The sequence below is a fragment of the Emys orbicularis genome, chromosome 2 (assembly GCF_028017835.1).
Source record: "Emys orbicularis isolate rEmyOrb1 chromosome 2, rEmyOrb1.hap1, whole genome shotgun sequence".
In the NCBI taxonomy this organism is placed as follows: domain Eukaryota; kingdom Metazoa; phylum Chordata; order Testudines; family Emydidae; genus Emys; species Emys orbicularis.
In genome coordinates, this window is record NC_088684.1 from 298,626,952 (window position 1) to 298,651,229 (window position 24,278).

Below are 24,278 nucleotides of genomic sequence, written 5' to 3' on the forward strand. Positions count from 1 at the left end.
GGTCTCTTACCTGGCGCCTGGGATCGGTGTGGAAGCGGTCCACGGTCCTCCGGTCTGGTGGGACGTCGAGTGATCCCGGACGAGCCCCCAAATTGTCATGGTCAAAGACACCCACGCAGTGATTTTAGTTCAAAGACTCAAGCCTGAGGCCAGTTTATTGACATACATACCAGTGCACTGGGGTGCAGTCCGAAGACTGACACCCCGAGGACCACTCGCAGGCGGCTTTTATTTCATTAAACCGCAAGCAACGTACAAACAATACGTCATGAGTTAAGAAATTGGGGTTGGGGTCAGTCCCCCCTTCCTGGCACCTTCCTCATTATTTTCCGAGAATTGGGTGTTTTATTTGGGTACGGGGGCGCTTGGTGGTTTTCCCCAGGGGTGGTACTTGGCACCAGTTTGGGTACATTTCTTGGCAAGGTACATGTTATTTTCCGGGGTTTTACGGTTAAGGGGGTTACCATGGGACGCCTAAAGAAGATTTATGATTGGCTAATTTTGCAGATAGCTGGAATTGGAAAGTTTGCAGATAACTGCAACTGCAAGAGTGATCAGCTCTTTGCAAAAGCAATTTCTTAATGTATTTCATAAACTTGCGGTTATGCTATTGCTAAAGCAGTTTCTGTTGTAGCCTTTAGCATTGTTCTTTGTTTTTTCTCCCCCCTCCTCTGGCCATTACCCTTGACCGAGTTTGGCAGAGAACTGTGTTGTTCAATCTTGCTCAGGCCTGGGCCTGTACTGCTCTGTGTAAGGGTAGTTAGCATAACAGATCTCTGTTGGAGGGTTTGTTTCAGGGCCTTCAGATCCAAAGCTTTGGCTATTAAAAAGAAGGCCCCCCTGTTCTATTTCCCCACAGGAGTAAATAGCACTTCCTTGTTCACTGTCTCCACACCATTCCTGATGTTACAGACCTCTATCATATCCCCCCTCAGTCCCCTCTTTTCCAAGCTGAAAAGTCCCAGTCTTATTAATGTCTCCTCATATAGAAGCCGTTCCATCCCCCTGATCATTTCTGTTGCACAGGGTGAGTAGGTTTCCCCAGCTGCCTCTTAATTCCTGAACCCCCCTCTGGGTCCGGAAAGGCAGCGAGTCCGCCAGTGACCTGGATTGTAAATGACATGGGAGGGTCATGCAGTGTTGTGGTAGCCGTGTCGGTCCCAGGACAGTAGAGACAAGTTAGGTGAGAATATCAACTCAGAGCCCAGCTTTCAAGCTACATGGAGCCCTTCCTCAGGGCTGGCAAACTTAGTATGAGTACGTTTGTCCAATAAAATATTACCTCACCCACCAGGTCTCCCTGGAGGGTGACACGTTCCAGCAACGCTCAGCATGTCAGCACCAGGCAGGAGGGTTTTCATGGACTCTGGCTAAGCAGTCTGTGTTTGTTTCGGTGACTCCCCAAGGCCTGGCCCAGGTGACTACACAGACGGCCGACACCGGCCAGCGACAGCCGCACACTGATTTTAACCCACGCTGGTTATCTGTAGTCTCTAGGAGGATGTTTCAGAGCGGGGAGGGGCAGGGAACTGGCCAGCATTCGAAGTAGCTTTGAATTCACATGACTGAGGTCTGGTCTACACTAGAGAGCTGGGTTGACCTGAGGCAGCTTACGCCCCCTAAGTATGGAAGGGTCTACACCAGGGCTTCAATTCGCAGATTATTTCCTGGCTCCCTCCTCCCCCCATTAGGGGCTTCAGCTGCGTAGCCGGGGGTCTCAGGACTAGCCCTGCGGGGGAGCCACTGGGGCTTGGGACTTTAGCCCCATGGGAGGAGGTGCCGGGGGTCGGGGCTTCAGCCCCATGGGGCGTGCTGGGGCTTGGGGCTTTAGCCCCGTGGGGGGCAGGGGGTGCAGGGACTTTAGCCCTGCGGGAGGAGATGCTGGGGCCTGGAGCTTGGGGCTTTAGCCTCGTGGGAGGAGGTGCCGGGGGTCGGGGCTTCAGCCCCATGGGGCATGCTGGGGCTTGGGGCTTTAGCCCCGTGGGGGGCAGGGGGTGCAGGGACTTTAGTCCTGCGGGAGGAGATGCTGGGGCCTGGAGCTTGGGGCTTTAGCCTCGTGGGAGGAGGTGCGGGGGGCTCGGGGCTTTAGCCCTGCAGGGAGGTGCAGGGTCTTGGTGCTTTAGCCCCGTGAGGGGGCATTGGGGCTCGGGGCTTTAGCCCCGCGGCAGGCGCCAGGCTCAGGGCTTCAGCCCCACGGGAGGTGCTGGGGCTTCTGTGGGTTTGAAAGTGTTTGCTGGGGCTCCGCTTTGGTGGGCTCTGGCTGAGTTTAAGCCCCTGGTCGACACTAACATTTTGCTCCGTGACGTAACTGCGCCACTACGCCGACGTAGTAACTCCACCTCCACCCGTGGCGTAGAGTCCAGGTCGATGCAGTTAGGTCGATCCAGTGTCAGTGCAGACACTGCGTTGTCACTGGTTTTCAGCCTTCCCATAATGCCCCACACAGACAGCACAACTGATACAAGCGCTGCTGGGGAGGCCGCCCCCCGCTGACGCAAGGCGCCAAGTGCAGACATGCACACGCGATGTGATTACTGCAGTGGCTGTACATCGGGTGGACGTTAGATTGACTTAACTTTGTAGTGTAGACGTGGCCTGAGAAATATAAGAACCTCTCTTTATAATCAGTGTCAGAAACATCCCTCGAATGATGCCCATTTGGGATGCCAAGAGGCACTCGGAACATGACAATACCTTACCCCTCTCGCCAACGAAACCTGCCCTATCTCTGGGCCCGGCCCCACCCCAGTGCAGGCCTCCTCTGAAGGCTGTCCAGTGATCCTCCACGTGGGTGGGGAGCCCCACGGGACTGCTGGAGATCACACTGAACCCCCTCTCCTTTCCTGCTGCACAATCACAATTTAAAGGGGCTAACGATGCAATGGGGATTTCCTCTAATTACTTTCTTGTACTTTACCCAGGTCTCTCAGAGGAAAAATATTCCCCACCCCTAAAACAACAAGGTGCTGGCCCCCCTCGGGGGGCAGAGTTAAGGCTGTGTAGGAAGTGTCCCCTGAACTCTGCATTTCCTGGTTTTGTGACGTTTGTGTTTGAATTGTGACACTGATGCTCTTGGAGGGATATGTAGAGGGACCTCAGCTCCACGGGTCTGAGTTTGGGGGGATTGAATATTTGAGTTTGGGGGACTGAAACGCTCCTGTTTGGGGAGGGTGGGAGGAGCTCCCGGCCCTCCTGGGCACCTGAAAATTAATTCCATAAGAACAATGCTCTTTGCATTTCTGTTTGCAAAGGGTCTGCGAACTTTCAGGATAACGATCCTTAACCACTCTTGGGAGAGAGATGCCTCGAAAGTGCCAGGAACCAGCCTTACACAGACCACGCAGCTCTCGGTAACACGGGGAAAAGTGTCTCTTTACCCAAGGAGGTGATGAGCTCGTAATTCTCCTTCATCACGTCCCGGTACAGCTCCCGCTGCCATTCTGCTAACTCCGCCCACTCCTCCGGGGAGAAATAGACCGCCACGTCCTCGAACGACACCGGCACCTGCAAAACAAGTGGCCCCATTCAGTACCTCCCACCACCGGCAGCCCTGACTGCCTTCCAGGCTAGGGATATTCCACGTGTCTGAGTCACAGTGCTAACCGAGGCCTTTTTACGTGTGCGCCTGATCAGAAACAACGCTGGCTACGCACGGATCAACCGGGTTAGAAAACACAGCAGGGCAGAAGAGGGCTCACTAGTGCTGGAACTCCATGAGTTACAGAGAAGGACTTTCATAGAATCATAGAATATCAGGGTTGGAAGGGACCTCAGGAGGTCATCTAGTCCAACCCCCTGCTCAGAGCAGGACCAATCCCAACTAAATCATCCCAGCCAGGGCTTTGTCAAGCCGGGCCTTAAAAACCTCTAAGGAAGGAGATTCCACCACCTCCCTAGGGAACCCATTCCAGTGCTTCACCGCCCTCCTAGTGAAAAAGTTCTTCCTAATATCCAACCTAAACCTCCCCCACTGCAACTTGAGACCATTGCTCCTTATTTTGTCATTTGGTACCACTTAGGACAGTCTAGACGTTACATCAGCCATGCCACAAAGGGGGCCAACAAGGTTCACAACTCGCCTTTTAGACATGGACCGTCTCCTCCTCTCTGTGCGCAGTGCCCAGTGCATTGTGAGTGCTGCCACCTGGCAAACATTAACAATAGCAGCGGCTGCCTCCAAAATGCCCTTCGCATATTAATGAATGGCCAGGTTCACCCCACTTGTGTCCTGCTTAACCTGGCTGGTCCAGGCCCCAGCCCAGCAAATAAACTGCCTGGGACCTTCTAGGCTGCTGAGGGCCCCAGACACAGGCTTTAGAGTGGTTCAATCAAATGAGGGGAAAAGCCCTTCCACAGGAACCCACAAGGAAAGACGACTTCCAGCTCCCGGCAGGAGTTGCGTGAAGCTGATGTGGCCGTGGTTTGCATCCACTTTCCACAAGTGTCCATGACAAGGCAAGGCCCAGGGAATTCCACCCAAGGGCCCGGTTACTTCCCTTTCTTGTACCTGGAGGGCCCACTCCAATTACCCCCGGGGCTGGGCGCTCTATGGAGACACTGCTCCATTAGCACTTCTGCTCAGCGTCAGGACTTCGTCCCCACAGTCCCCACCTCGGAACCGTCTGGTAATGCTCACTACCTCCTCGCTCTGTATCTGCAGCTGAGCACAGCAAAGGGAGCTGGCGGATTGCAAAGAATTCTTTTGATTCTGTGCAAAGGGAAGTTGGTTCCATAAACGTTTCTGCATCGAGACCTCTGGCCCTTCCTGATCAACCGCAGTATTTATTTTTTTAATACTTTGGACTTTTCCCGAAGATCGTCCCTCCAGCCTGGGTGTTTCGGAGCAAACATCCCTCTTTATTCATGATCAGCAGTACCGGGTGGAGCACTGTTTATCTCGCGATCCCAAAGCACTTCAGTTAGCAGGTAGCACGGTCCCTGTTTTGCAGATGAGGAAGCTGAAGCATGGTGGGAACTGACTCACCTGAGTAGGGCCCATTAGCCTGGCTAAGAGCTCCCTCACTCCAGAGTTCACTGTGTCTCCTGGTGTCAAGTATCAGGGGGTAGCCGTGTTAGTCTGTATCTACAAAAACAACAAGGAGTCTGGTGGCACCTTAAAGACTAACAGATTTATTTGGGCATAAGCTTTCGTGGGTAAAAACCTCACTTCTTCGGATGCTTATGCCCAAATAAATCTGTTAGTCTTTAAGGTGCCACCGGACTCCTTGTTGTTTGTGTCTCCTGGCTGGCTTCATCCGCCAGCAGAATCTCTGCCAGGCCCCGGGTCCGACTCCCCATTGCCCTGCCCCAGAGTAACGTTTGCAAAGGGAGTGCACAATGGGCGTAAGATGGAACTGCTCCGACCGGGTGGCTTTATACGCCCACTTGGCCCAGGTGTAAACGGCCACACGAGAGACAGCGGGACACAGAGCCACAGTATCAACCTGATTCTAATTTATACACGTACAAATCATCCCGCACGGCCACGCAGACTAATAGAAATGAGGTTGGGTAGCGCCCGGCCCTCTCTGCCAGTCCAGTCCTGGCCACCACCCCGGCAGATCCTGCAGTCTGGGTTCAGACCAAACTTCCGCTGCAATCCGAGGGCGTTCTGGCCAGAAAGGGCCGCAGGAGTGACCCGGCGATGCTGGTTAGGGCTCTAAGTTATTTTGAAATGTGCCGAGCACCAGGGCTTCCAGCGCTTCCCTCATGGAGACGATTCTCCTGTTGGTGCGTCTCATGGAGGCACACAGCTGCCAGTAACGCCAATGGGGACTCTGCACCTAAATCCCATACTCTGCATCTAAATCCCATAGGCAGCGTTGAAAATCTCAGCCTAAAAGTCTAATTTCAGAAGTCCCTACCGGTGCGCCAGGGCTTATCGCTGCCCTGTCTTTGGGGGCTTCGAGCCAGTTTTCTGTCCGCATGACGTGCTTCTAGGGAGTCACTGCAAATTCATTTTTCACCTAAGATTTCACACATTCAACTAAAATCCAACCAGATTTATAACTACGTCATCCCCTACGGCTAGTCATTGGCTTTTAAAAGGCCATTGAGTTGCTTGGGCAGGATTTATTCATAGATTCACCGTTTGGAAGGCCAGAAGGGACCAGTCTGATCATCTAGCCTGATCAAATTGGAAAGAGTCCAGCGGAGGGCAACACAAATGATCAGGGGGCTGGAGCACATGACTTATGAGGAGAGGCTGAGGGAACTGGGATTGTTTAGTCTGCAGAAGAGAAGAGTGAGGGGGGATTTGATAGATGCTTTCAACTACCTGAAGGGGGGTTCCAAAGAGGATGGAGCTCGGCTGTTCTCAGTGGTGGCAGATGACAGAACAAGGAGTAATGGTCTCAAGTTGCAGTGGGGGAGGTTTAGGTTGGATATTAGGAAACACTATTTCACTAGGAGGGTGGTGAAGCACTGGAATGGGTTACCTAGGGAGGTGGTGGAATCTCCTTCCTTAGAGGTTTTTAAGGTCAGGCTTGACAAAGCCCTGGCTGGGATGATTTAGTTGGCGTTGGTCCTGCTTTGAGCAGTGGGTTGGACTAGATGACCTCCTGAGGTCCCTTCCAACCCTAATCTTCTATGATTCTATGATTCTCTCTCTTGCACAACACAAGCCAGAGAATTTCTCCGAGTGATTTCTGCATCAAGCCCATATCTTGTGGTTGAGCTAGGGCATATTTACTAGAAAGCCACCGAGTCTTGATTTAAAGACTTCAAGTGATGGCAAATTCATCATGTCCCTTGGTAAATGATTCCAATGGTTAATTGCCACATTGCTCAGAAATTGCACCTTGTTCCTAGCCTCAATGTATCGACCTTCAGTGTCCAGCCACTGGCTCTGGTTCTGCCTTTAGAGCAAAGAGCTCTTTCGAGTCGGTACAGAAACCCCTGCGGCCTGAGTCCAGAGTGCCTTGGTGCAGTCTGAACACTTCTTCCTGCGTCAGGCCCACACTCTGCAGACTGGTACCATGTTCCCGGCCTTTCCACGGGCCTGAGTTTATGCATTAAAATCCTTCCTTCAGCCTCTGAATAATTTGCTGTTGCTTCTGTGGGGCTCTGGGAGGGGGTCTCCCTGATGTGGCGCCCAGCGTGCTCCCACCAGCGCCACAAAGGGATGACCTGTCCCCTGCTCTGCTCCCAGACGGAGGCCTCTGCAGATGCAGCTCCAAACAGCACTGGCTTTGCTGCCAGCCCCCCAGCCATGGCATGTCCCTGTCCAATCTGCTGCCCAGGGCGCCCCTCGGTCTCTGCGGGCGCAGAGGGGTCCCCAGCCGCCCCCTGCCAATGAATGTTCCGGGTCTCAGGGGGGATCCCAGGCACAGGCTTGTTAGCTGTTTCCCTAGGGCCCGGCCTGTCTCTGTCCTCTCCGCAGCCGCCCAGCGAGTCCGGGAGCAGCAGGCTGCGGGTTTTCCTGCCGGTTACACCCTTCCCCGGGTCGTTAATACCGAGGCTAAACCAAGGGAGCCCAACGCAGATTCTCCAGCGCCCCCCCGGGTCTGTTCTCCGGGTCTCGGCTTCCCCGGGGCTTGCGGAGACACTGCCCCCCCGGGACCCCCCACCCACAGCGGGCCGGGCCCGAGAGCCAGCCCCAGCCGGGTTCGCCCACCCAGCGCCCCGGGCTCCCGGGGGCCAGCGCCTGCCGGGCCGGGCCGGGCGGGGTAAGACGGGCTGCGGTCCCGAAGGTGGCTACGGACCGCGGGCAGGGCTGTTGGCCCGGCCCGGCCCGGCTCCGGGCTCCCATTGTCACCGCGCTGCCGCTCCCTGCGCCCCGAGCCGGCGCCTACCTGCGCCCGGCCCCCGCCGGGCATCGTCCCCCGGGCTCGGCTGGGCAGACGCGTCGGGACGAAGCTCGCCGAGCCCCCGGCTGGGCGCGGGGCGGGCGCAGGATGCGCTGCGCGGGGCGGGCGGGCAGCGGGGCGCGGAGCTGGGCTCGGGGAGCCCCCGGAGCTCGGGCGCGGAGGTCTCCGGCTCTCCCGGGGAGCCGCGCGGGGGGACCCGGGCATCCCCCTGCTGCGGGAGGGAGAGAAAACTACAGCTCCCGGCAGCCCATAGCGCGGGGCCGCCTCCCCCTCGCCTGGCCCCGGAGCCTCCCGGCCGGGTCCTAGCAGCGCCCCGCTCCCCGCACACGGGCTGGCGGGGCGGCCAGCGGGGAGTGTCCCACTCCCACCCCGGGCCCTCCGCAATCCGCACCGCAGGCTCCTGCCCGGGAACCGGGCTGCAGCGGGGAAAGGCGCCCACACCCCATCTCCTACCCGCCCCTGGCTTCCACACCGCCCGGAGGGGGGCCTGCCCGGGAAAGGGGCTTGTGCATAAGAACGGCCACACTGGGTCAGACCAAAGGTCCATCCAGCCCAGTATCCTGTCTGCCGACAGTGGCCAATGCCAGGTGCCCCAGAGGGAGTGAACAGAACAGGTAATGATCAGGTGATCTCTCTCCTGCCATCCATCTCCACCCTCTGACAAACAGAGGCTAGGGACACCATTCCTTACCCATCCTGGCTAATAGCCGTTAACGGATTTAACCTCCATGAATTTATCCAGTTCTCTTTTAAACCCTGTTATAGTCCTAGCCTTCACAGCCTCCTCAGGCAAAGAGTTCCACAGGTTGACTGTGCGCTGTGTGAAGAAGAACTTCCTTTTATTTGTTTTAAACCTGCTGCCCATTAATGTCATTTGGTGGCCCTTAGTTCTTATATTATGGGAACAAGTAAATAACTTTTCCTTATTCACTTTCTCCACACCACTCATGCGTTTATAGATCTCTATCATATCCCCCCTTAGTCTCCTCTTGTCTTGCTTCTCTGGGATGGAGGCAGAAGGCCCGGGACGTGGTTCTGTTGACAGGACAATGTACATTCGGGTCTGGCCTGCCCTGTGGTCCTGGCAGACCCTCTGATGATGACCTCACTGTCAGGGAAGTGAAAGTGATGAATGAAAAGAGGAAGGGGTTTGATTCAAACCGGTTAAAAGGCTATGATCTGGTTTTGTTAACTGCTGTGTAACTGAGCCCCTGAAACCCACTGTGGAGAAAAGCTCCCCGTGTAAAAGATCCAACACCGCTGGCCCTTTCAATTAAGGGCTAAGATCCAGTCACACGTCTAAGTCCACTGAGGGAGACCTCTAGCAAAGACCAGACAGGAAATACTTCTCCTTTCAAGTCTTCTTTGTTCAGGGAATAGTAATTGTTAGAAATACAGGTAGTTGGGTTTGTGCTGCCCAGGGGAAGTACCTGCTGGGTGTGAAGGTGTCCACCAGCACCTGTAACAACAGCCCCCACTCGGCACCTCGGCTGCCCCCACACCTGGAGCCTGCGCAGGGGGATGGGAGGTACACTGGCTCCATACCCCTTGGAGGCCATGTCCTCACACCGCCTTCAGGGGGCACCACTCAGCCCCAAACAGGGAAGCGCCTGAGACAGTTGTTAATGACTGATACACCCGATGGGGTGTGAAATAATATCTACTGCCCCGTGTGACACCCTGCAGGTCCTACGCAAGCCTGTCCGCATGCGTTTCTGTTGTGGGGGTGGATCTGGTTCCCGGGGGTCACAGGCTGATGCAGAGCAGGGAGGGACCACACAGGAGTAGAACCAGCCAGCATGACCTCAATGCGTGTGTGTGTGTCTGAAATAAATGGAGAGAGAGGTTTGTTTTCTAATTACCCCCACCCCTCATCTGGTCAGCCAGGGTGGGTGAGGAGCAGCCCAGATTGGCTGGGAGGCAGAGTCGGGATTTCTATCTTGCTGCCGATACCCAGCATAGCCCTGATTGCAGACTGAGTGAGGACATCAGGGTGTGGCCGGGTCGGAGTGGATCTTCTCTTCCCTTAGCCAGCCATGCAGGACTGCACCCACCCCACATGCTGCACCGAAGGGCACTTCAGCCGTGTAAACACAGCAGAGTCCTTCTTTGTAAAAGGCTCTGGAGACAGGACGCTCAGATCGTAATGGTCTTGTGGTAGCGCTCAGGACACCTGAATACTGTTTCTGGCTCTGCCAGATGTCTCAGTTTCCCAGTGTAAAATGGAGATAATACTCAGAGCGGTCAGAGAAGAGTGGTGACTTGTGAAGCTCTCGTATTCAGAACTCTCAAGTGCCCTGAGCTCCTTGGCTGGAGAAGCTGGAGCTGTGAAGATTGGATCCAGATTCACCTGTGAACTTCCCCAGCTCTTGGGAGTGCGCGGCAGAACGTGCGTTGGGTGGTCCCTTAGAACTAGTGCTGAGCGACGTGACTGAATCATGGTACCATGTGAGAATGGCCTGTGGCTAGATCGGGAGAGTGTTAGAATGGTTCTGTCTCGCGCCCCCAGTCAGGCCAGCTGTGTGGAGATGGTGCTAGCAGGAGCAGTGGTAACGGTTGGTTAATGTTCTGCTAACCTGGCTGCGCCCCCTTTCTATGCAGCATCAAAGTACCAGGTGCGCTGCCTGCACGTGACTAATGAGCAAGTCGCTTACTGGCTGATTCCGCATCAAACTGCAGCTCTCAGCTGATTCGGAGCCACCCCAGTTCTAAAACCATCTTTAAATCAGTTCAGGTGACATCTCCGCCTGTCCCTCAGCTCATCCTGCTGGACCCAAGCACCTCCACGGGCAGAGCCTGCCCTCCCTTGTTCCCCTCAGAGATGTTAAAGCCAGAAGGGACCATACAAGCAGCTAGTCCAGTGGTTTTCAACCTTTTTTTTCATTTGTGGCCCCCTAAAATATTCCGAATGGCAGTGTGGGCCTTTCTGAAAATCGTAGACAGTCTGTAGCCCCCCCAGGGGTCCGCGAACCACAGGTTGAAAACCACCCATCTAGTCTGACCTCATGTATCTTACAGGCCATTCAACATCGTCCAGTTACCCCTGTATTGACCCAGTAACGTGTATGTTATTGTCTGTCTCCCACAGGGCAGCCCGTCTGGATCTGGAGACACCAGGAACTAGAGAATCCACCACTGCCTTGACCCTTTGTTTCCAGGGTTAAGCCCCTCACTGTTGCAAATTCATGTCTCATTTCTCATTTGAATTTGTCTGGCTTCAGCTTCCACCCAGTAGTTCTTGTGATGATTCTGCTGGATTAAAGAGCCCGCTCATACCTGTTTTTTTCTCCCCATGAAGGTACTTCCAGGCTGTAACCAGCTCCCCGCTCAGGCTTCCTTTTCATAAACAGACGAAACTCTTTCAGCCTCTCACATTTTCTTCAGCTGAGTCATTTTTGTGACTCTTTTCTGCCCAACATCCTGTTTGAAATGTGGACACCAGAACTGGACGCAGTATTCCAGCATCAGTCCCACCAGTGCTGTGTACCAGGGTATAATCCTCTGCCTGCTCCACTCACCACTCCTCTGTTAATACGTCCAAGGATCGCATTAGCCCTGTTTGCTACAGCAACATGTTGGGAGCTCAGGTTCAGTCTCGTCTGCTCTCACCCCTAGACCCTTTTCAGACTCCGGATCCAGTTCCCCCATCTGGAGGTGGGGTCCGCGTTCCTTGTTCCTACCTGTAGAAGACTTTGCATTGGGTTGTACTAAAATGCGTTTGGTTTGAATGGGCCCATTTTACCAAGCGATGCAGATCGCACTGTCTGACTGCCCTGTTGTCCTCCTGCCAACCTCTGTCATCCACAAATTTTATCAACTGGGATTTTATATTTACTTGCAGATCACAGATGAAAGTCTTGAATAGTGTTGAGCCTCATACTGATCCCTGTGGAACCTCACTAGAAACACCCGTTTGCTGCTGATTCCCCATTGACGACTACTTTTTGAGATCTGTCAGTTAGCTAGTTCTTAAACCAGTTAACGTGTGCTCTATTGACATTGTATAGTGCTATGTTTTAATAAGAATGCCATGTGGTACTCAGTCAAATCTCCTACAAAAGTCTAACATTTACATAAAGAACAGGAGTACTTGTGGCACCTTAGAGACTAACACATTTATTTCAGCATAAGCTTTCGTGGGCTACAGCATACAGCATATAGCTATATGCATCCGAAGAAGTGAGCTGTAGCCCACGAAAGCTTATGCTGAAATAAATGTGTTAGTCTCTAAGGTGCCACAAGTACTCCTGTTCTCTTTGCGAATACAGACTAACACGGCTGCTACTTTGAAACCTAACATTTACACAGTAATTTGTAATCTCATCAAAGAATGAAATATCTTAGGTGCAAAGATGAGAAACAAAATGATTAGGGGGATGGAATAGCCTCCATATGAGGTGAGATTAAAAAGACTGGGACTGTTCAGTTTAGAAAAGAGACAACTAAGCGGGGATATGATAGAGGTCTACAAAAGCATGGATGGTGTGGAGAAAGTGAATAGGGAACTGTTACTTACCCCTTCGCATAACAGAAGAACCAGGGGTCACCCTCACCCAATGAAATTAATAGGCAACAGGTTTAAAACAAACTAAAGGCAGTATTTCTGCACACAACACACAGTCAACCTGTGGAACTCCTTGCCAGAGGATGTTGTGAAGGCCAAAAGTATAATTGTGTTAAAAAAAGAATTAGACAAGTTCATGGAGGACGGGTCCATCAATGGTTATTTGTCAAGATGGGCAGGGATGCAACCCCATGCTCTGGGTGTCACTAAACCTCTGACTGCCAGAAGCACCTGGCACTGGCCACTGTCGAAGAAAGAATACTGGGCTAGATGGACCTTTGGTGTGACCCAGTGTGGCTGTTCTTATGAAAGCAGGTTGTTGGACAAGACCCATGTTCCATAAAACCATGTTGTCTGGCATTAATTACATTCCCATCCTTTAATTCTTTAATCAACTCAATCCCTCATCAGCTCTTCCATTATTTTGCCCAGGCTCAGCAGTGTAAGTAGGACAGTCCGGTCCGGTCCGCCATAGCTGCAAGATATTTATAGCTGGTACAGTGTGCCGAAAAGAGGAGCAGCCGAACGTGGGGCCACTGGGCGGGCAGCTGTACCACCCCCAGCCCTTCCCCGCAGGGTCTCCTCCGTCTGACAGCAGCCGCGCCGGAGGACAGGGCTGGGGGTGGGGCTGGGGCAGTACAGCCGCTGGAGGAGCGGTTGGCGTTCTGCTCCTTTCCCCGCTGCGGTTCCCGCGAGAGCCCTGACCCACAAAGGGGAAAGGAGCAAAGCGTCAGGCCACCGGGTGGCCCCACACCAGCAGTTCCTCCGGCACCGCTGCTGTACCAGCCCCCAGCCCTGTGCTCCAGCGGGGCTGGCTGCTGTACAGACAGAGGAGACCCTGCAGGGAAGGGCTGGGGGCAATACAGCCGCGCTGGAGGAGCTGTGGGCGTGGGGCTGCCCAGCGGCCCCATGTTCTGCTCCTTTCGCCGAGCGTGGGGGCCCCTGGCTGGGGGCGGGGTGGAGTCACGCGGAGGGTCACATGCCCCCCATGGCTCCCTCTGTACTGGTAAGAAATGGATTCCACTTGCACCACGGCCCAGGCTTGACACCAGGCTAAACTACAGTTACGACAAGAGCAGTTTGCTTTATGGAAAAGTAACACCCGGGAAACACTGGATGTCGCTGTAGCTGCAATGTAGAAGCTGGAAACAGAACGAATCAGCATCATGCAGCCAGCCGGCTCTTCACCGATTCCCACTGCTCCACTGGCCCCTGGGACCCATGCAGCCAGCGCCTGAGGGGTGCAATAGAGAGCTGTGTGATTGAACGCTGGCGCTCAGCACGTCTGGTTAATCACATGGCTTTCCTTGGAGTGGCCTGTCTGACTGGGTCAGAGATTCTCCATCTAGCGCAGGGGTTCTCAGCGTTTTTCTTTCTGAGCCCCCCCCCCCCCCCCCATGCTATAAAATCTCCATGGCCCACCTGGGCCACAACTGGTTTTCTGCATAGAAAAGCTAGGGCTGGCGTTAGGGGGTAGCAAGCAGGGCAGTTGCCTGGGGCCCCAGGGGCCCCCATGAAGCTACATTGCTCAGGCTTCAGCTTCAGCCCAGCTAGGGAGGCTCAGGGCCCTGGGCTTCAGCCCTATGCAAAGGGGCTTTGGCTTTCTGCCCTGGGTCCCAGCGAGTCTAATGCTGGCCCTGCTTGGAGGCCCCCCTGAAACCTGCTCGAGGCCCCATAGGGGGCCCTGGACCCCTGGTTGAGAACCACTGGACTAGTTTATCTGTTCTGCAGTGCTCGGCCTGGCCACCCCCTGCACTTCTCAGGACTGGCCTCCATGCCCATTGTACAGAGAAGCTGACCTGCACTCCTGCAAAACAGCCCTTCTCCCCTTTATGACCTCTCACTGGCTCCTGCCCCGCAGCTGTGGGGCAGAGAATGAGATCTGCACTACACAGCCACTTCCTGGCCCTTAGAGAGAACGGCTTGGGAGGCCCCAGCTGACACACTTACTTTTAGTTGATATTTTAATTGTTCTTTTGAAGGAAAAAGAAAGCAAACGCAAGCCCACATACAGACATTACAGCGCTACACCGTTACCAACGCCCCACCCAATACAGAGCATGCAGAACTTTGGCTAAGGTACATTCATTGAATCCCACCGCAGCACTCACTTCCCGTCTCCTCACCAGGCATCCTCTTTCAGTCCCTTCTCAGATAGGACTCCCTCCAAGCCGGCTAAGTTCCTCCCGCCGGCACACCACGCTGCACTGAGATTTTTCTGTTGATTTCTGTGTTTTTGATGGCTGGCGTTTTGCTGGACAGACTAGTCTCCAGTGAGAATATGCCACATGACTTATTAAAGGGAAACTGTCAACATAATAAATACATAAAACTCTGCTCTAGTATTACGCAGAAAAAATGAAACCATCTCCTTTGGCTCCTCATGAATCAGGCTGGTTTTAGTTCACATTTTGCACGTCAGTCAGCTTGGGAGGTGGAACTAGACATCTTGCTTTGCTAGAATCATAGAATATCGAGGTTGAAAGGGACCTCAGGAGGTATCTAGTCCAACCCCCTGCTCAAAGCAGGACCAATCCCCAGACAGATTTTTGCCCCAGAACCCTAAATGGCTCCCTCAAGGATTGAACACAACCCTGGGTTTAGCAGGCCAATGCTCAAACCACTGAGCTGTCCCTCCCCCCTCCGCTCAGCTCAGAGAAGCCCAGCTCTTTGACCATTACATTCCCAGGTTCAAGTCCCAGGACTCCTGTGGTCTATGCCCAGCTCTGAGAGGGGAGGGGGGTTTACAGGACTAGAGAGGGGAGCTGGGAGTCAGGACACCTGGCTTCTATTCTGTGCTCTGGGAGGGGAGTGAGGTCTAGAGAACTAGAGCAAGAGGGAACTAGGACTGCTGAATTCGATTTCCAGTTTCCCATATGACTTTGGGCTAGTCATAGCTCTCTGCGCCTCAGTTTCTCCAAAGTGGGGGTGCTGAAGCCTTCCTGTTTGTAGTCCACTTCACTTCCTGTCCGCATGGTAACACAGTGCCACTCAGCACAGCAGGGGATTGATTAAAAAAAACCCCAAACTGTTCCATTTAAATTAAAACGCAACAGGGAAGAGGGTTTATTCCTGTTGGGTTTTACAAAACCTTCACCCAACCTACATTTGGTACCTACATCTCCTTACAGCAACCAGATGATTATCAAATCCACAAAGGCCCAGGCAAGAAGCCACCACAAATCCTGCACATCAGAAACACCTGCAGCAGATGGACTGAAGCGTCTGGCCAGCGATACTCAGAACTTAGGGGTTCAGGAGCCAAATTAGCGATCAACGTGCCCCCAAAAGCCCCCGCAGCGTGACCGACAGGGGAAATACTTGGTTTTATATATAATTATTCTCACAGCAAATAAATTACTAACTTAGAGCAAGCTGATAACTGAATTGGTTAATTACATAGTAAAAGCATCTGGCTTGGTTAATAACATCATGCGCTGCAAAGAGACGCAGGAGACCCAATAAAGAGCCGCTTGTGGCTCGCGAGCCCCAGTCTGACTATCACTGGTCGAGGTGATGGGCTCTGTGGGTAAAAGCTGCAGATTAACTCTCTTGTAGCGAACACTGGAGAGGCAGCGACAGCAGCTGTCCGTCCAGCCTCGGGTGGCACCTCCACAGGTCACAGGGAGATGGTGGTCACCCTAGGATCTCACTCCCACACCCAACGGGCCCAATCGGACTCCTGTTCAAGTCAAATCAGTGGGATCCAACTCTTGAGCAGCACAGAGAATCCACTGCTGTATGGCGATAGGAAACCGGCAGGAGAAATCGCTTTAAAGGACAGGAAATGGACACAGCCGACACTTGAGTTCAGGGCACAAGAGATATGGAGGGTAGGAGCCGTGTGCCAGGTGGAAGGAGAAGTGCAGGATTGCCAAGGGTTGGCACAGGGTATCTGCCATTTTTAGAGGCTTTTAATTTATTGATTAGAGAGAAAAATCTACCCCCCTTTTGTGTGTGTATGAACATGGATTTTATCCAGCATGCTGCATCATTCCATAGGGACTTGAACGTGACTAGGAATAGCATCTTCCTGCTATTCGCGAATTTAAAATGCTCTGTGATTTATACAGGAGACATACGGGAAGGATAAAATCAAAGCAGACACAGCAGACCATTGCTAATTACGTCACTCAACAAACAAACAAAAAAAAGACAGCTTTGCCACAATTTTCTGCCAAGATCTGATCGAGTGGTGTAGTGAGTTCTCATATTACTCAGACTTCCTCGCTTCCACAAAGTACACCGCAGAACACTTCCTAATAGACTATAGCATAAACAAACCTAAACGGCATGCCCGAATAAATGAACAATGTTCATTACAAGGCAGCAGCCTGGCTCTTTGATTATACGCTGAGCGTCTCATTTGCAAGATTCAGCAATTTTCACAGACACTTGTGCAAAATAGCACGGTTCTACTGTAATTAGAAAGCTAGCGTATGTCATGGGGCACTTCTTTATATTTTGGTTAAGATATTTTAGTGTATTTACTAGGCAGCCAAACAACCTATACATTTAGGAGGCCAATCCAGTTGCTTGTAGAAAATTCGTACTCTGGAGAGGAGACTGACACGTCAGATGCTTTTAAGCAAGGTCCCACAGCAAGGATGGGCCTGGGGAGTTGAGTGTGTGTGTCACAAATGTCACTTTTGCACACCCAGGTTGGAAGGTAGCTTCCAAGGAGGCTTTTCGGTTGGCCTCTGAAGACATGCTGCCTCACAGGAGCAGTTCTGCCTAACCTAGAGCTCACGGTGTTTCACTCCTGCACCTTGTCAGATCCCAACTCCCAGACATAGTGTTTGCCACGTTCCACCCACACAAATGGTTCTCTCTCACGTGTGGCTCCTCTGATGTAGCACAAGGCGTTTGCTCTGCATGAACCTCTTCCCACACTCATTGCACACCAAAGGTCTCTTGCCAGCCGGGGTTCCCTGTTGGGCTCTCAGAGGTGGCTTCTGGCTAACGTTTGCCCTGCACTGCGGGGTGCTGGTGAAGGGCGTTTGCTGGACCACGGGCTGTGGGCTCCGACTGGCACCTGTCCTCATGCTCTTCAGCAGCGCCTGCTCAGTGTGAGTTCTCTGGTGCGCCAGCATTATCCGCTCGTCCCGGAACCGTTTCTCGCATTCCGCACACTCATACGGCTTCTCCTCTGCCGGGACCTTCTGGCGGCAGAAACCCACGTCATCCTCCAGGCCTTCCTCCCCTTTGCCACGTGGCCTCTTGCCCCTGTGCACCCTCTGGTGGCTTTTCAGGTGCTGCTTCTGGCTGCAGGTCTTCCCGCACTCGTTGCACTTGTAGGGCCTCTCGCCTGTGTGGATCCGCTCATGGATGATGAGGGTTTTCTTGTCCTTGAAGCTCTTCCCGCACTCGGGGCAGGCAAAAGGCCGCTCCCCCGTGTGGATGCGCTGGTGGCTGATCAGATGGTGCTTCTGGCTGAACCTGTGTCCGCACTGAGCGCAGGAGAAGGGCTTCTCCCCGGTGTGGGTGCGCTGGTGGCTCAAGAGATGGTGCTTCTGGCTGAAGTTCTTCCCACAGTCCGAGCACTGGAACGGCTTCACTCCCCTGTGCACTTTCTGGTGGGACACGAGGATCTGCTTGAGCCGGAAGCTGCTCCCGCACTGCAGGCACAGGAACGGCCTCTCCGCCGTGTGGGTGCGCTGATGCTTTTTGAGGTCTCTGCTCTTGTTGAAGCTCTTCCCGCACTGAGCGCACGTGTACGGCCGCTTGGGTGCCTGAGGGCTTCTCTGCAGCTTCTCAGAAAGGCTCCTCCCTCTCTCGGGGGCAGCATCCTCCTTTCCCACGTGGGTTTTCTGATGTCTCTTCAGGTCCCCCTTGGATGGGAAACCCTTCCCGCACTCAGGGCATTTAAAGGGCCGCTCCCCCGTGTGACTCCTTTCGTGGATGGTCAGGGCTGTGTTACTCTTGAAGCTTTTGTCGCACTCCGGACACGTCGGGGGAATCTTCTTTAGCGAGGCTTTTTGGGGAGGAGCCCTCGGGGGTTTGTCCTGAGCATTCGCCACCCAGCTTCGCAGCTTCTGGCGGGATTTGCTTCGAGCCAGGCCACTCTTCTTCTTCACACACTGCGGCGGGCTGCTCCCTTCCTCCAACTTTCCCGAGAATGCACTGGGCGGTTCCGGGGTCTCTGTGTCTTCCTCCTGCTCCTCCTTTTTAATCCTGATTCCATCATCTACTGGAAAGAAGACAGAGGGAAGAGTCCAGATGTTATTTCAGGTGCAGAGGATGGGAAAAAACTGCCCATTCAACAAGACCCCCCATTCCAGAGGGAATCCCAATAGGTTCCCAGTGAGAATCTGTGAATGAATCTGCTGGGAAGTTCAGCGATTGGGAAATCCCCTCTCTTCCCACAAATTACAGAGACATTCCCATCACATCCAAGTTTCTACCGCCCAAGAAATAGCCAATGGAAGGCAGCTGCATTCACCTAAACAGGTCTGGCTCCCACGACGGCGACCTGAAAAATAACCCCCACCGAGACACAGATCCTGCTCTCAGTCGTACCAGTGCAGCCCAGTGACTTCAACAGAGCTATTCTGGCCTAAGAAAGCACGTTTCGGCCACTACGCCCAGCCTGCAGAGGCAGTCAGGATTATAAACTGGGGATTCCTGCCAGTCATGTTTCTATTTTATTCAGCCTAGGTCTGACCCCACCCTCCCCAGCGCAGAACGTGAGCGTACAGGAACGCGAACTCTGGAGTGGCCTTACAAGCGAGTAACTTTCTCGGACCTGGAGCGGTGCGGGAGGGGGAGGGACTCCGGCTATGAGTTAATTAGTCCTGTTGGGAAGTCCCAATTGGCTCCAGCCATGGAGGAATTCTGGCTACACACTAACAGAGTTAGGGACACTCTTCCGACACACACAGGCTTCAGCACTGTATGGGTCCCTCATTGCCTTTAATGAATGTTACTCTCAGTCCAACGCTCTGTTCACCAGGCCACCCTTGGAATGTCCAACTCTTCTCTGTCTAGCTCAGACGTGGGCAAACTACGGCCCGCGGGACCGTCCTGCCCGGCCCCTGAGCTCCCGGACAGGGAGCCTAGTCCCCGCGCCCCCCCGCTATACCCCCTCTCCCGCAGCCACGCCGCCGTGTGGGCCACGCTCTGGCCCACCACTCCTGCTGGGCAGCCTGGGGAGTGCAGCTGGCTCTGGCCGGGTGTCGCGGCTGTGAGCTCCTGCTGCTGGTAAGGGGGCGGGGAGCAGGGGGGGTTGGGTAAGGGAGCGGGGAGTCCTGGGGGGGCGGGCAGGGGATGGGGAAGAGGGAGGGTTGGGAGTGGGAGTCCCGGGGGGCGTGTCAGAGGGCGGGGATGTGGATAGAGATTGGGAGGGCAGTCAAGGGACAGGGAGGGTTGGATAAGGGGGTGAGATCCTGAGGAGCAGTTAGGGCCGGGGGGTCCCAGGAGCGGGTGGTCAGGGGACGAGGAGCAGAGGGTGGTTGGATAGGAGGTGGGAGTCCCTGGGGGCTGTTGGGGTGGGGATGTGGATAGGGGTCAGGAGGGCAATCAGGGGACAGGGAGAAGGGGGGGTTGGATAAGGGGGTGGGATCCCTGGGGGCAGTTAGGGGCAGGGGGGTCCCGGGAGGCAGTGGTCAGGGGACGAGGAGCAGAGGGCGGTTGGATAGGGGGCGGGAGTCCCTGGGGGCTGTCAGGGGGCGGGTGTGTGGATAGGGGTCGGGGCAGTCAGGTGACAGGGAGCAGGGGGGTTGGATAGGGGGCAGGGGTCCTGGGAGGGGGCGGTCAGGGGGCAAGGAGCAGGGGGGGGTTGGATGGGTCAGGGGTTCTGAGGGGGGCAGTCAGGGGGCGGGAAGTGGGAGGGGTGGATAGGGGGTGGGGGCCAGGCTGTTTGGGGAGGCACAGCCTTCCCTACCCGGCCCTCCATACAGTTGCGCAACCCCGATGTGGCCCTCGGGCCAAAAAGTTTGCCCACCCCTGGTCTAGCTCCCCATCCTTTGGGATCCCCCCCCCCACTACTCACCTGAGCAGAAGCTTTGGGGGGTCCCCCACTCTCTGGGATGCGGAGGGTCTCCAACACATGGCTCTTCTTCTTGCTCAAGTTTACATAGGATCTCTGGTTTGACAGCAGGCCACCCTGTTCCAGGGACGGAGAACAGTAAAGTCTCATGTTTACATGTATGTAATTAGAGTCTGGAAGAAGGCTCCTCCATCCTCATCGTCAAAGGTACTATCCCTCGCTCTCAGCTCTATCTACTCCAAATTCATGTGCATGCACATTTCACACTCCTCTAACCTTAGGGCTCCCTCCATCTATCTGGCCCACTTCTGACTCGTGTCTTCTGTCCTGCTGCCCCTACATACCTCTTCTGCTCCAGCGGTCAGTCTTTAGCGTCACATCTCAATCTTCTTTCTGCAGGAATCTTTCCTATCTAGGGCTCCTTACCCCATCCACTGTCCCATGTTTTACCGTGTCCGTGTTAGATTCTAACGTCTCGCTGTATGTCCGTAGAGTGCACCATACGCTCATGGCGTGCTATGAATGTTCAATGACAGGGTAGTATATGGGCCAAATTTGCAAGCTTAGGAGCCTGACGTTAGATGCCTAACTCCATATTCAGGCATCTAGATAAGAATGGCCCAGCTCCTGTGAGAAGGGCGAAAGGGATCCTCACCCAGCGAGGTGACCAGCTCATAGTTCTCCCTCATCACGTCCCGGTACAGCTCCCTCTGCCATTCCGCTAACGCTGCCCACTCCTCCGGGGAGAAATAGACCGCCACGTCCTCGAACGCCACCTGCAACACAAGCCGCCCGGCTCAACATCTTGGGCTGCACGGATAGCCAGAGCCCACGCTGGGGACTGCAGTAGGATCCCGATACGGGCAAAACCCCTTGGCCCTAATGCCACGCAGTCTGCTTCCCACTCCCCACCAGGCCCGTCTGCCAGCAACGGCGTTACCTGAAAACTGACAGCCAGGAGGTGAGCGCAGAGGGGCTGCTGGGGAAAGGATAAAACAAAACTGCTTTGAATCTGCAGTAAGTACAGCAAGACACAGGGGCAGTAACTAGCTCCTGATGCGTGATGGGCCCCTTCAGTCTTGGGGGTGGCTGGGGTGGGTTGAGAGACTTAAAACGCATCCCGCAATCCTGCAAATCAAGGGTTAAGACAAGAATGGGGAAAGTGAGAGAAAGCATCAGACTGCACAGTAACGTCACTCTAGACAGCCCCTCTGCATTGCGCACCTCACCAGGCCGGGGTTCAACCCTCCTGTGCTGGAGGCTATGGGGTGATCCAGGTTAAAGGGACAAGTGTGGGGGAAGGGGAAGGACCCTGAATCCTGGAGACATGGGCTGACCGAGGGAAAGAGGAGGAATGCAAGGAGAGCTAGAAGCCGGGCGAAGGGATCACGCTGTGGCAAGGACAGCCACGCACAGCGTTGCAAACCTCGCAGCCCCAGAGAGAGCGATACGGGGGAGAGGTGCAGGAGCAAGCTCTGCTCGCTGTTCGGGACAGTATGCTTTAAACATGCCTTTTACAGGGGGAGGGATAGCTCAGTGGTTTGAGCATTGGCCTGCTAAACCCAGGGTTGTGAGTTCAATCCTTGAGGGGGGCCACTTAGGGATCTAGAGCAAAATTAGTACTTGGTCCTGCTAGTGAAGGCAGGGGGCTGGACTCGATGATCTTTGAGGGTCCCTTCCAGGTCTACGAGATAGGTATAGCTCCATATATTATTATTATTTTTTGTATTAAAAGTCGTGGTTCTTTTCAGGCCAGCAGCTCAGTGGTTTTCTGACAGCACCGAGAACAATTCAAGGAGCAGCCTGCAAAACCCAGGATGAGCTAGAACCAGACCGGACTCTCGATCTGAACACTGAGCAGTCAGACCCGCTCCGTGCTGACCCTGCACGACCTGGCCCAGGAATCAGTCACGCTGCACAAGCAGCCCTCGCTGGCAGTTCTCACGGGTCCCAGGCCCTCGGTGCCTGAATTTACTGTGTCCTTCAAGGAGAGTGAGTCACATTTTAAAATGACTTCCCGAGAGCAGCCTGTCCTCCCCAGGCTGCCGAACCGCCCCCGCCTTTCCCAGCTGCTATTTTTAGAGGCAATTTTAACTCTTGTGAACATAAAGGATTAGCAAGGAAAACCAGGAATAATGGGGACAGGAGTGAAGCACTTTATTCTACGTGGCGCAGCCCGACCGGTACAGCCTCTCCTGACCAGAAACCTCTGTTTCCATGTCCCCTGGAGGTGGTTTTAGAACGAGGGCAAACATCCGCCACGTGCCAGCCTGGGACACCTCAGTCATTCAGTTCACTTGTGACCAGGTCAGAGGCCAGGTTTCAGGAGCAGAAAATCCTGCACCTAAACCATCTTCCCTGTCTCCCAAACAGCATCGCCTGGAAAAGCGGCGAATGCAGGAGCCAGGGGAGAGCGGAGACACGGGATAGGAGTCAAGAGCCGCACACTCATAGGTGCTGGATCTAGGGGTGCTGCGGGGGCTGCCGCACCCCCTGGCTGGAAGTGGTTTCCATCACATCCAGGGTTGACAGTTTGGTTCAATGGCTCTCGGCTCCCCCACTACACACATTGTTCCAGCCCCCCTGTGCATGCTCTGCTGAGCCAGGCCGGCAAGGGCAAGGCAGGAACTCCTGTGCCATCCTACAATGCCCTGCTCCCTGCGAGCGGGGCCGCCTTCAGCAGCCCTGTCGCCCAGGAGCCTGTGCTAGGGAGCAAAGCTTAGTATTCAAGCCACCCTAAGACGCCCATACTGGGGGTAACAGCAGAGACCCTCCCACCCCGGGCCTATCTGCTACGCAGAGAGCCCCCTTCCCTGCAGCCCCTGTCAATATATGGGGAGGTGTGAGAGAGCGGGAGCCCCCCATCCCGGGGCTATATATGGGCAGAGAGCCCCCAGTCACCCCAACGTCCCCCCGAGCCCGGCAGAGAGCCCTGCCCCACTGCAGTCATTCTCCTGCCCCTGGCACAGCAGACACCCCCGCCCCGCCCCACAGGCTGTTTGCCCACTGCCCCCTCTGGGCCCTGGAGAGCAGAGACCCCCGGCCAACCTTGTGTCTCTAGGGCCAGCCTTGCTCGGTGGGGCTACAAGTCCCGTCTCTGCCCCGGCTGCAGGGGGCGCTCCCTGTTTACCCCCCACCCCAGCATCCAGCCCAGGAACGCTGCTGTGGGGCCGGTTCCTGCCTCCAGCGGGCAGCGCCCCCCGGGGACCCATGGGGCCAAGTCCCCCAGGTCTCAGCGCCCCCCTCGTACCACCGCTGGCCCGGGGCCCGGGGCCAGCATCCTACCTGAGCAGAGCCCGCTGCGGCCATCCCCCTGGCCTCCGGCCCCGTGGCCCCAGGACGCAGGGATCGGGACCAGGCTGGAGCAGGGCCCCGGGCGGCCCGCGGGGCTGCGCTCCCCGCCCGGCTGATTGTAGCGCCCGGCCGGCCGGGCCGAGATGCTCCGCAGCCAGCCAGCCCCCGCCTCCCGGGGCATTGTGGGAGATGTAGTCCCGCCTGATTGACAGCTCCGGGCACGCCCGAGGCCCTGCGCGGGGGCGCAGCGCAAAAGCCAGACCCCGGGATCGCCCGGCTCCACGCAGGGTCCGGGCAAGGCACGGGGCAGCCGGTCCCCTGCAGCCCTGCATCGCAGGGGGTCCGCGCAGCGTGGAAACCCGCCTGGGACCCTTGCAGCCGGCACCCAGGCTCTAGGCCCCCACCGCCGGGATGGTGGGAACCCGTGTCCCGCTGAGCCGGGGGCCAAGCCTTGCGGTGCTGCTGTGTGGACGCAGCTCAAGCCGCTGGCCCGAGCCGGGAGCTCTGCCTCCTGCAACCAGACCCGGCAGCAGGGCAGTGTGGACGCTCAAGCCCACAGGCCCGGGTTACGATGCCGTGCAGACCTACCCTGGGGGATATGAGGGTGTGCCGTCTACACTGCAAA

The 24,278-nt window shown here is 55.2% G+C and overlaps 1 protein-coding gene across 1 annotated transcript in view; it reads right to left on the bottom strand.

Annotated features, from left to right (window-relative positions):
- LOC135875115 (oocyte zinc finger protein XlCOF6-like) overlaps positions 1 to 23,834 on the bottom strand; it is a 37,412-nt gene extending 13,578 nt beyond the window's left edge. Inside the window, exons 1-3 of the mRNA XM_065400099.1 lie at positions 23,610 to 23,834; positions 21,015 to 21,135; positions 17,607 to 18,562 (exon numbers count right to left, since the gene is read on the bottom strand). Coding sequence (XP_065256171.1) covers positions 17,607 to 18,562; positions 21,015 to 21,135; positions 23,610 to 23,834 — 1,302 coding nt within the window. The remainder of the gene's footprint in view (positions 1 to 17,606; positions 18,563 to 21,014; positions 21,136 to 23,609) is intronic.
- Between the last annotated feature and the right edge of the window lie 444 nt (positions 23,835 to 24,278).